Below are 12,689 nucleotides of genomic sequence, written 5' to 3'. Positions count from 1 at the left end.
ACATTCCCTTTCATGTAAAATACATTTTTCTAACAATAACAAATCATCTTTATCTATGACTTGGCAAACACAGACATAAGAATCATATAGGAAGGCGGTTTTCCATCAAAAGAGGATCTCGGGACTGGAAGGGGGCTGTATGGGCAAGTAACACTGCCGCCTCCGGCTCAGCCTTCGGACCAACATGTAGCAACAGAATCTCCGCTATTTCAAAGGCCCCTTTCCGACATGCACTACCACCCTGAACCTTTCTAAACATTGTCCGAGGATGGCTGTACAGATAAACGTAAACATCCCAAATACTCATTTAACGCACTGTACCCATTAGCTAATTTGTACAAATTTCAAGTAATTTCCACGTGCTAATGGAGCAGGATAGATCGCCTCGAGCGAGTGGGCGTGTTGATGACGTTTATATCATGCGACTGGCGCGAAAACCGAAAAATACAAACTTACGCGGGCGCTGAAGAAGGGTCATTTACACGAAGACTCAACGAACATGGATAGCTGGATAGATGACGAGATTAGGGAACTTCTGTCAGTAACGGCTGACGCCGAAATCGTCAAACAGATTCAAAGCAGGACAAAAGGTTCAGTTCCGTATGATCAGATTACAAACCAGCTACGTGGCCGCGGTGTAATACGAACCGAGGCGCAGCCGAACGGCAAACTAACAGCCCCGTCGGGTCAATGATCACAGTGCCGGAGTGGAAACGCACTCCGGAGCTATTTTCGTTTGTGCAAGGCCGTATAGCGTTCAAGTCAGTCAAACCTACCCGAATGCTACTTAAAATCATTTCACATCCAATCCTTGAAATGAGTGGACCGGTCCTCACTGACTGTATGCCGGTGGCCAGTTGCACAAAAATTAAGATTTCCCTTAAAGTCCAAGTTAAGGTTTCCTTAAAATAAAATCGGTCGCACACAACATCCTTTAAGTCTTTTCCTTAAAATGTTCACTTAAGTATTTCATTTTATTCCATTATCTTGATCTTATAGATCCTAAAGTTCATCAAACAGTTGCGCAAAAGACCTTAAAGTCAGGAATACAATTTAACGTCTGACTGCATCTTAACCATAACTCTTAAATGCCCGTATGTTGTTAAAATGTAGTGTATTCAGAATAATTAGTTATTGGTGTATTAAATATATTTGTTCTGAAGTATAAGAAATACACGCATTTTTAAAAAGTTTAATGTATTTGTTGGTAAAATAAATGTATATTATAACATTGTTATGGAACGATCTGGATTTGTCTCTGTTTCTGTCTTGTGTGGTTGTGTTGCGGTTGTGGTTGTGATGGATCCACTCATCACCTTACCTGTTTCATCCGAGCGCAGCTCTCACCTCCCGAATGAGAAGGATGAAGATTACAGGTTGAATAGGTTTGCCAAAATGGAAACTAAGCTAACAATAGACAAAATCCACGGAAAGCTGGATAATTTAAGGTAGTTGGTTTGGTGCATATAAACTGATCTAAACAGATAAAATGTATAGTTAGTTATAGTTAAGCATTAAAAAATATATAGGTACCACTTTAGCGTCCGCTCTCCCGCATCGGCCCACATAATTACTGTTCGACTTCAACCTGACTTTGGCCTTATTCTCAGTGTCTCCCACATTTATTTGAAAGTTAAAGATTAAAGTAATTGAAAATGGGACACAGTAAAATGCATGTGTCATTGGAACGTATTTGTGCGCCACCTAGTGGTGGAGGTCGAAAGCCGACGGGGCTCGCGCTGAAGCAGTGGCTCTCAACCTTTTTTTTTCCAAGGCCCGCGTTGTGTTCAAGAAAACGTTTGGTCTCCCTTACACAGGTCATGACATTGTTTATCTTTATTGTGTTGTGCAGTGATGACAAAAATGGATAATTCTTATTAACAAGCATTTTAATTCGGTTACACCACTAATGTAATTTTTCTGTAGGTGAGAGTAACAATGTAATATCTTTTGAACATGATTCAAGGTTTGTCTCTACAATGTCCGACAACACTTTCTTTTTTACAGTTTATGACATTGCTCTCAAAATAGAAGGTGAATATTTATGAATCGAAAACTAAATCTAAAACCTCTTTGACAAATGGCTCTAATATCAGAAGCCTGGCAACCATGACAGAACTTAATACTGAAAAGATATTAGCGTTCAAGAAAACGAAACAAACATTGCAAATGACGACATTTTAAAATGAAATGAATAAAGTAACACGGCATTTCCCCTCCATTAGACGCCACTAACTGAATTGCTTTGATTCCAGCTATGAATTCTGTGTAAGGACACGACCGAATAGGAATACTGTTAGTTTATATTAAAAATCTCTAACAAAGTCCCAATTTTAACGCAGAAATGTATATATATATATATATATATATATATATATATATATATATATATATATATATAAGCATTATTGTTTATATCTCGTTTTGAAAATATATCGATGTCATATGTTTTCTATGCTTTTCAAGTTAATTGCTCCTCGGCTGGGAATCATGAGAACACGATTCAAATTTATCTATCAAAAAGCTTGAAATGAAATAGCAAGGAGATAAGTCTGCGCCGTTCGTAAAGATGTGAAACAGTGGCATAGACCGCACATAGACCGCATTAGACTTTGAACGACATGTGTCAGCCCATCTACAGCAATGGAGACCAACAGTAATCTACTTCTGTTAGAAGTTAGAGTTACAGCCTGTTTTCTATTGGTCGGCATTGTACCCCACCCTCCAAAGAAAGTAAGAAAAAGTAAGAAAGTTCATTGTGGCGCGTATCGTTACACTGGTGAAGTTGTTTTACTGTGAAATAAACGGAAATGTATGGGGGCTTCTCTAAAAATATTGTTCGGTATTTGGGTGGGAGAAATCACACTTATGGATCCTCCGAATTCTCCGCTAAATTTCACCGACTATGTGGTAAGTAGCCTGCTAAAGGAGCGGGTAGCGATGAAATTCACATCAGGTTTTAAAACAGAAACAAGTGACCGTCACCCTGTCTGCAGACGGACAAAGGTGCCCGTGGCAACACTCGTCTGTGTCCCTGGCGAAATGCTTTAACTGAGAAATGTAGGCTACGGTTTTAAAAATTGCTTTTTGATAAAAAAAAAAAAGTCAGTCAGAATCATAGTATAGATGTGTTGACTCCTGAGTGCATAGTACTGCTTGTGTTTTGGTTTTGTTGCAGTACTGGATTTCCGATTCTACAGTAAATGAAGATGAAACATAATTGTTTTCCAATGTTAAATACATAAAAATATAGATCATGTCAAAGTAGTCTGGAAGCTTTATTAGTTCTTAAGGAGCTGCTAGAATAAAACACCGTGTTAATTATACCCACAGTCAGATAAGATGTACATTCTCCTTGATCACTATGATTTTTAAAACCCATCCATCCATCCATCCGTCCATCCATCCATTTTCCAAAACAGCTTACCCTGCTATTAATGTTTTAAGTAATCCCACTACTGTAATTAGATGTTTACATGTAACAGAACTCATATCCAAAGTATATTACATAGCTTGCAAGTTTAAACTTATGTCCTGATATTTTTTTTCCTATACAATAGCTGTTTACGCTTGTGTAGGAATAAGACAATCAAACTTTTAGTTCAAATTTCAAATTATTTGCATGAAAATTAATGGTGTTACAGAGTGGTAAATAAAAGATTCTCTTGAACATATCTGATTCCTTTGCTTGTCAAACTGCATTGTGAATATTAAAGTTACATATAAGTAATAATGATTGCTGAGTGTAAATATACCTTTACAAGGGCATAGGTCAGGTAGGGAAAAAAATCAGTCCTGAACCCCTCACCCTGTGGGGGGAAATTGGCGTACCTGGAGGAAACCCCATGAAGACATGGGGAGAACATGCAAACTCTAAAACCAGTGACTGAAATATTAAAACTAGTGAACAAAACTAACGCCACGGAATGCAACCAGAGCTATGTCTTCTATTTTTTTTCACTAGATCTTTTGGACAAATGGTGTCCTAGGCAATTGCCTATGTCACCTAAAGGGTTAGGGTTAGGGTTAGGGACATGTCCTTATGCTCCATACCCACATCTATGCCCTTGTGTGTAAAGGTTAATTGCTGGTTAAATGCTCAGTATTACATTAACACATTGGGTTATTTTTGGGCAGGTGCATTTTGTCAAAAGTCCACCGTAAAATACCCATCTCTCGATCTTCCCACGATGCCCCCCTGTGACTTTAAACCAATGCAGTATAAGGTCAGTTACCACAGCTATTGAGATGGATTGTTTCATTAACAGATGCCAAGAACCTAAAGTTTAACCCCGTGTTTAATATTTGTGCAGGGAATGCCGAAAGACCGAATACTGGAAATTCGGCAGCAGAGCTATAATCCCATGACACTGAAAGCCACATACTACAAGCAGCCAGTCTACATCCATCAGGGCTTTATGCAGTGGCTGTGGGACACAGATGGGCGTCGCTATCTTGATTTTTTTGCAGGGGTTGCCACAGTCAGTGTTGGACACTGTCACCCGTAAGCAGGGGCTTTGTAAAGGGGGGGGGGGAGGCTTAGGATTCCAAGGGCCCCTGTCAAATTTGGGACTGGATTGGTCTGGGTTAGGGGCCCAATGTGACATCTCGGGCCTTCACGGGGCCCAAAATCTCTAGCTGTGAGTCTCCCTATTCTCACCTGAACACCGGAGTCGTGCGGGCTTTGACGGATGAACACACTGCAATAATCATCATCTTCTCTGCTCAGCAACAGCTCACAATTCATTAAACTAAAACCACCTGTGAATCAGAGATTCACCAGAGATTGGTAGCACCAAACCTGCGGGACAACTGCTATTTCACATAACAACTGCGATCCCTGGCATAATTAATTAGACTAAATCTTTAATAACTTGCTGTTGAGGTCTCTTCTGTTGTGTTTTTTTTCACTTATCAGACATCGTTATCCACATTTGTGTACATGAAAAGTATATTTGGTTTATTCACATTTTTAAATTAAAATTTGAGTATAGTTATATTGGATTAGTTTCGACTGGTTTCCAGTAGCTTCTGGTACACCACAAAACCTCACGTGAACCTCAGCAATTGTTATATTGGGTCTGTTATAATGGATGAATTGTGTTATTAAGCTACAGAGGTTACAGACAGATACTGTCTGGAGTAATACGTCCGTGGGGCAGAGAATGCAAATTTGAATTATCTTCAGTCACCTGAAAACGTCAGGCACTTAGAAGCTATTTGGTTCTTCTGATGAAGATAATAACCGTGTTTGAAATTCTGTGTTGCCCTAGCAAAGTGACGGAAGCTGCGGAGAAGCAGCTGCGGAGCCTTTGGCACACGACTAACATCTACACGAGTTCTCCACCTTATGAGTATGTGGAGAAGCTAGCAGCATGTTTTCCTGATCCACTCAAGGTGCGGAATCATCTCTGGCTCTTCCTGTTCTGCGGGAAAGTGTTATTTTCCAGTCTTGTGTTATTTAGTATCTTTCACAGTCATTAGGCATTGAAGATTTCCTTTATTTACAAACTGAAATACTTTTTTACATATGGCTTATAGATGCTAATGTTTTTAACATGTTACAGTATGAAATGTGAAGAGGCTAAATTCACAATCACTATTTGTGCATTTATCAGACCATCTGAGGAATATGTTATGATCACTTCTTGTCCTACTTTGTAATCAAACAAAACTATGAAGCTTCTCACTATTTGATTTCGGGGTATACAATCGGTATATTTCACCATACAGAAAAAGATAGATAGATAGATAGATAGATAGATAGATAGATAGATAGATAGATAGATAGATAGATAGATAGATAGATAGATAGATAGATAGATAGATAGATAGATAGATAGATAGATAGATAGATAGATTATCTATCTATCTAAGTCGTACTGTTAATATACATCATGGTATGTTTCTTTTTCCATAGGTCATTTATTTTACTAACAGTGGCTCTGAGGCCAATGACCTGGCCATGCTGATGGCAAGACTACACACAGGAAACTATGACATCATATCCCTCAGGTAAATAACTGATTCTTTATTATTGTGCTGTTCATGCTATGTAATCACAGCATCTTTCAATCGCTTGTCCTGGTCAGGGTCGCAGGAATGATGTTGTTGTGTAAGTTATTTCTGTAGCAAACAAGCTATATTGGAAAGTCCTTGAAATGGAAGAAATGTACACTCATGGTTTAGTGACTGTTGCTAATTCCATTCACCAATTATTTGGTCAGAGGTGCATATCATGGCGGCAGTCCACAGACATTGGGCTTGACCTCTTATTCAGCCTACAAGTTCCCCATTGCCAATGGATTTGGCTGCCATAATGTAAGTACCATATGCACGGGCATCCGAGGGACATGGGCAACCTGGCAGATTCATAAGAATATAAGAATTTTACAAAGAACATAAGAATTTTACAAAGGAGAGGAGGCAATTCTGCACATCAAACATCGCTTGGGAAGAATTCAACTAATAGCTTGAAGTTGTTCAAATCTTATCTAGCTCTGATTTAAAGGAGTCTCCTTTGCTCGAGGATAAACAGATTCAGCTCAGCTAACCTATCCTCATAAGACTTAAGGAATCATTCATGTAGCCCTACGTTGAACCCTTTGTAAGGCAGTACGATACATTATCTTAAAATCATTGATCTTCAAATACCATCTTAAGACATTGCACTTATGGATAGTATATTAGGCATTTTATTTGGCCATGTTACCTGCCAATAATGGATTGTTTTAATTGTTCTTCATTAACATTCAGCGCACTAATGCCGAGTTTCAAAGTATGCTGCCAGTTGTAATTTTGCCCTATTTCTATGTAGACTATGTGTCCAGATGTGTTCAAGGGGCCGTGGGGAGGAAAAGACTGCAGAGATTCCCCTGTTCAAACTATCCGAGACTGTAACTGTGCTCCAGGTAAACATGCGATGTTACTTGCATTCTTTGAGAACACACTTTTGAATTAACTGTAAAATGCTATTCACAGTAGCGTTTGCTGATCACTACTCTCAGAAAAATGTCTTTTTATTACACCTGATTGCTAATGCACACAGCCTGCAAGTAGGGAATCGTGAGGTTGCAGCTGAATGCAAACGGCACATTGTCAGGGTCGTGAGGTTCAGTTACTGTGCGGCTAAGTATGAGAGCAGCTGACATGACTGATTGACTCAATTTTGAACCTGGTGTCATGCGCGATGGTTCTAGCGTCACCCACTTTCCTGGGATTTTCACAGAGAATGGTGTAATGAACAAAAAACATCCAGTCAAAGGCAGTTCTGTGGATGAAAACAGCTCGTTATTGAGAGAAGTCAGAGGAGAATGGCCAGACTCGTTAAAGCTAACAGAAAGCTCGATACAACAGGGGTGTACAGAAAGAATTCACTGAATGCTCAATTTTTAATCAGCTTTTTTGGTTCTTTGTGGTTTTTTTTCGTGGTTAATGTGGTATTTTAAATTCCTTGCCTATTCATCTTTTACTTAACTTTCTTACAGTCCAACATTTTCAGCGTGCATAAATGGGCAAATAAAGTTGGTATAAGAAGTGCACAGAAAAGTCAACGAAATACCCAAGGTCCAAGTCGTTTGTCATGGCAAATATTTACTTTGTCTTGTAAAATCTTTAAGCCATTTGACTGAGTATCGCAGAAAGCTTTACTATTTGGAATGCTCTCAATCTTTAGCCTGGAAAAACAGTTGTCTTAAACCCTTTTAATCCTAAACAGGCTGTTGCCATGCCAATGATATGTATATTCAAGAGCTGAAAGAAGTGCTGTCCTCCAGCGTCCCATGTCGCATTGCTGCATTCTTCGGAGAACCTCTACAGGTATATGATGCAAGAATAAGAATAAGAGACAGAAGCAGAGCAGGTCATTAATGTCCCCTTTTTGTGCTAATTTGTCCACTTTAGCATCCACTGAGCCCTAGAGTCTAATGTAAATTTTACAAAATAAAATTCTGTGAAATATTATATAATCATGTTGATACTTTCCTCATTATCACTGAAATAAAAATCTCTATTAACTGTTGGTGTTAATGTCATTACAGGGTGTGGGTGGTGCCGTACAATACCCAAGGAACTACCTGAAAGAGGCCTACCGTTTAATTAGGGAGAGCGGTGGACTCTGCATTGCAGATGAGGTCAGATGCGGTGACCTAATCAGTTCTTCAACGAACATTATTAATTTATTTAGCAGATGTGTTTATTGAAAGTGATATGCAATTGAGAAAGCAGACTCAAACAATCCCTGGATTGAACGTGGGATTTGAACCAACGACCCTCTGATCACAGGCACAGTGTCCTAGTCTGCTGAGTGAATGGAATTGTTGGAAAATAGTTGCTTGAAATGTACATAAAAAGAAAGATTTAGAAAGTATTCAAAATTATAACAATTATAATCAGATTATGTTAGAAAAGACATTTAGAAAAGACAAAGAATTAGTGGCAGACTGCTTTTGTTTATGAATTGTGTACTTTAGGTTCAAACTGGATTCGGACGTACAGGAAGTGATTTCTGGGGATTTCAAGGTCATGGTGTTATTCCAGACATAGTTACCATGGCTAAGGGAATTGCTAATGGTTACCCCATGGGTGCCGTTGTCACCACAAAAGGTAAATTAGTCTTCCATGTACAATAAATGGTTAACAATACATACAATCACTGAAATATAATTGCCAGGATCTGTAAATGATGCCTTCTCTGGAAATTGGACAATTACTCAATATAATTGTTGTTGTCATTATTATTAATACCAGTAAGAGACAGTATTACTAGAATTAGTCTTAGTATTTTAGTATGTACTACAGTTTACCAGTCTCTTAGCCTGTCGCCTGCCATTTTACTTTGTGTTAATGTTTGTTTTCCTTGTACTCAGCTAGCGACTCAATACTTTTGCTAGAGGGATAAAAGTGGATAGATCAGTTCAGCAGAAGACAAATTGCCTGGATCCTCCATTGTAGACTTCCTCTCTCTGTCTCTCACTCTCACTCACACACACAAACACACACAGACTTGGCGTGCCTGTATAAATGGGGACCTTACATTCATTTCTATGGGAAAAACCCTAATCACAATCACAACACCATTAACCTACCCAGCCCTAACCTTAAGTAACCAAACAAAATACAAGATTCTTGGCTATTTTAGTTTTTTATAAAATGTTACTATAACAATGATCAGGAAACTGGTCCCCATAAGGTAAAAAAAAAAAAAAACATTTGGTCCCCACAAGGTAAGGTATACCTGGACCACACACACACACAGACACACACACGCACACATACTGTATGCACATTAGACCCATTAGTCTGAAACAGAGTTTTGTTACCCTGATCCTGGAATAATGTATAAGTGTATAAATGTTGTTTGTAAACAGTGCAAGGACCCATCAGATCAATTTACGTCTTACGTTATTATTACCCCATAATTGTTGTACATTATTTGTGAGGCTTATGATCCATGCATTTATGGAGAATATTTGACTGTTTTTCACTATAGTACAGAAGCTTGATGATTCAGACACACTGGGGATTGCCTCACTGGCTTCATACGACCTTCCAACACCACCCTGAGGCAGCTTCTAAAAAACCATTTAGTCATTTTCTCCATGTTACAGTTACGGTGTTTTTTCTCATGTCCTTCAGAGATCGCCAAATCTTTTGCCAAGGGATTGCACTTCAACACTTTTGGAGGCAGTCCTCTGGCATGTGCCATTGCCTCTTCTGTTCTGGATGTAAGTTCTCGTTTGGGAAAGATTTCTGAAACAGACATGGCGTAGGGCTACTTCCAGGCACGTCTGGGAGAAACTAAATCTGGGAGAAATTAAATACTGCTTTACTTGTCAGAGATTATTTGCACAATTTCTCGCAATTTTTGGGATAGGAGAGTTTAAAATATCTTCTGCTGAAATTGTTTTCTTTAGACTATTAAGGAAGATGGCACACAGCAAATCAGTACCACCATTGGGACATATTTGCTGACAGAGCTGGCCAAACTGCGGGATAAGTATGAGATTATCGGCGACGTCCGTGGGAAAGGTCTTCTGATCGGAGTGGAAATGGTCAAGGACAAGGTGGGGGCAGTGCAGCTGGAAACGTTACAAAAGAGTTATACCTGTACTTCTCTTGGCTTGTGTTGTGATATTAGGTAGATCTTTATTTTATTATAATTTGAAGTTAAATTTTGGAAGTAAATTTTTTTTAAACGCCGGCCTGACACATATTCTCCTCCAGGCGTGAAGTTTCCATGCCATCGGCTGCACGTGCTTGGGCACGTCTGCAGCCTGCATGTTCCTCTTTATTGAGTCATAGGGATGTCTGAACATGTCCACCTCACACCCCCGCAGGAAAGCCGCAGGCCCCTCGCTGCTGAGACCCTGAGCCAGATCTTTGAGGACATAAAGGACATGGGAATACTTGTTGGCAGAGGTGGAACTTTTGGACAGGTAGGATGGAGTACCCCCCAGTTAATGTTCTGAAATTTGGAATCGGCTATTAGCTGAGTTTTAGCTCTCAAACCTAATACCCTTAAATGTTAGAGTGTCAAGGTGCAGCAACTTTATCATCTGTAAATATTTCATGAAAAGATGATTATAGTTACTATATAATTTGGTGCTCCCATATTTTGATAATGGCTATAGCTATATCCCGCTATCCCATATGGTACTACCACTGTATGCCCAAGAGTAATTAAATTAAATAGTTCCTGAATTATTACACAAATTACTAAGAAAACTCTGGTGACACACTGTGTTCATGAATCATCATCTCATCGCGGTTGGGTGGGGGGGTGGGTTTGTGTGCCTCTAATCCTAGGAGCTATGATGTAGGGGGGGGGGCAAATGCCCCTGGTAGGGTCTCCCAAGGCATATTGGTCCTAGGTGAGCGGCCAGATAAAGTGCGATTCAGAGCACCCCCATGAAGAAAACGATGAATGATGATGCGACCCCACCCGGATTGGGTAGACCGGGGCCTCGCCCTGGAGCCAAGCGCCTCGTGGCCGGGTCTCAACCCATGGACCTGGCTGGGCACAGCCCAGAAGTGTTACATGGGTCCACCCTCCTGCAGGCCAAAACTTTCAGGAGAGGCCGTGGGGTTCTGGGGCAGTGCAGATTGGGTAACAGTCGAAGGTTTGGGTCTCATTTGGCTTTAGGCACATAGAACATTGTCTGACTGCCTGATCTGAACACAAGCGCTGGTCTGTTATTGAATTACTGTGCTACCCACAGTTAGTCCATAAAGAATACCATGTTTGAACATAAGGGTGTTCATAAGGGCAACCTAGGCCGCAGTTCAGTGATCGATTCTGTAGTCGTATCGTCAGATCTGAGTATGTGTGTATCAGAGGAGCCGAGCTGTGAACTGATCACCACCTGGTGGTGAGTTAGATCTGATGGCGGATAGACATGGTCAACCAAAATGAATAGTGAGGGTATCCTGGGAGCGTCTGGCGGAGGCCCCTGTCCAGGAGACCTTTAACTCACACCAATAGAATTTCTTGCATCCCGAGGGAGTCGGGGAAATTGAGCCTGAATGGCGGTCTGTTCTGGGATTCCATAGCTGAGCTGGCATTGCAGAGTTGAAGGCAGCTAACAGGTACCAGCAGGCCCAGTGGAATGTGGCTTTGGCAGCTGCTGAGGCAAAAACCTGGGTGTGGGAGGAATTTGGGGAGGCCATGGAGGAGGACTTTCCGTTGGTCTCAAAAAGATTCTGGCAAACTGTCAGGTGACTTCTGGGGGGGGGGGGGGTAGCGCTTTACACATGCTGCTTATAGCAGCGAGGGAGAACTGTTCACCTGTGGAACTGTTGGGAAGGTCTATGCCGAGGTACTGGAGAGGACGGTCCATCCGCTGGTCGAACTTCAGATCAGGAGGAACAATGTAGATTCCATCCTGGTCGCGGAATACTGGACCAGCTCTTCACCCTCATAATGATACTGGAGGGTTCATGGGAGGTTGCCCAGCCAGTCTACATGTGTTTTGTGGCTTGGAAAACACATACGACCGTGTCCCTCGGGGGTCCTGTGGGGGCTTCAGGAGTATGGAGTCTGGGGTCTGTTACAGGCCATCATGTCCCTGTATAAATGGAGTGAAACAAATCTCTTTGTTTGCTTGTACTCACAGGTTTTCCGAATCAAACCACCAATGTGTATCACCAAGGAGGATGCAGACTTCTTCTTAGCTGTCTTCAGTCATGTCATACATAAACATGCTGAGCTCACATCATAATGACCGATTCTTCACTATTCTCTTCACACAGCAGCAGTACAAGCAGCTGAGAGACGAATCACGTTACAGAAACATCATTTATTAAAAGTAATAGCACTTTTAGCTTAATTGTACACATAATGAGCCCAGGGCTTCCGGGATAATGAGTGGTAGACACAAACCAGTGTCTTACTAATTAGGTCACATTAATGATTTCTTTTAGTGTCTTTGTCAGTTTAATGTTCCCTTTTGCCAGTTATACAACTATCAATGTCATCTGCTTGCCAGAAAGTTCCAGAATGGTCACATGTAATGCAAAACATACATTGAATTATGTTACATACTTGTCAGTTGTTACACGTAATGTATGAACTTGTGTAAAATGTATAATATAGCAAAAATGTGACGGCTAAAATTAATAAACATGAAATAATTTGCAGTCTGCGCATTTTATTTCTATAGGAAGCCAAATGAAACCAGGGTAATGCAGTG

General features: G+C 40.5%; 1 protein-coding gene across 1 annotated transcript; it reads left to right on the top strand.

The window, feature by feature from the left end:
- Positions 1-2,721: 2,721 nt before the first annotated feature.
- Positions 2,722-12,636, top strand: agxt2 (alanine--glyoxylate aminotransferase 2). Its single transcript, XM_049019739.1, has 14 exons — positions 2,722-2,910; positions 4,138-4,226; positions 4,314-4,504; positions 5,274-5,397; positions 5,921-6,015; positions 6,228-6,321; positions 6,818-6,911; positions 7,718-7,818; positions 8,040-8,132; positions 8,472-8,604; positions 9,637-9,725; positions 9,915-10,064; positions 10,338-10,436; positions 12,114-12,636. The coding sequence occupies exons 1-14, from the start codon at positions 2,811-2,813 to the stop codon at positions 12,216-12,218; spliced, it is 1,557 nt and encodes a 518-aa protein (XP_048875696.1). The 5' UTR covers positions 2,722-2,810; the 3' UTR covers positions 12,219-12,636.
- The last annotated feature ends 53 nt before the right edge of the window (positions 12,637-12,689 follow it).

This window comes from Brienomyrus brachyistius, chromosome 7, assembly GCF_023856365.1.
Source record: "Brienomyrus brachyistius isolate T26 chromosome 7, BBRACH_0.4, whole genome shotgun sequence".
NCBI lineage: Eukaryota > Metazoa > Chordata > Actinopteri > Osteoglossiformes > Mormyridae > Brienomyrus > Brienomyrus brachyistius.
This window is presented reverse-complemented; position numbering and strand designations above follow the sequence as displayed.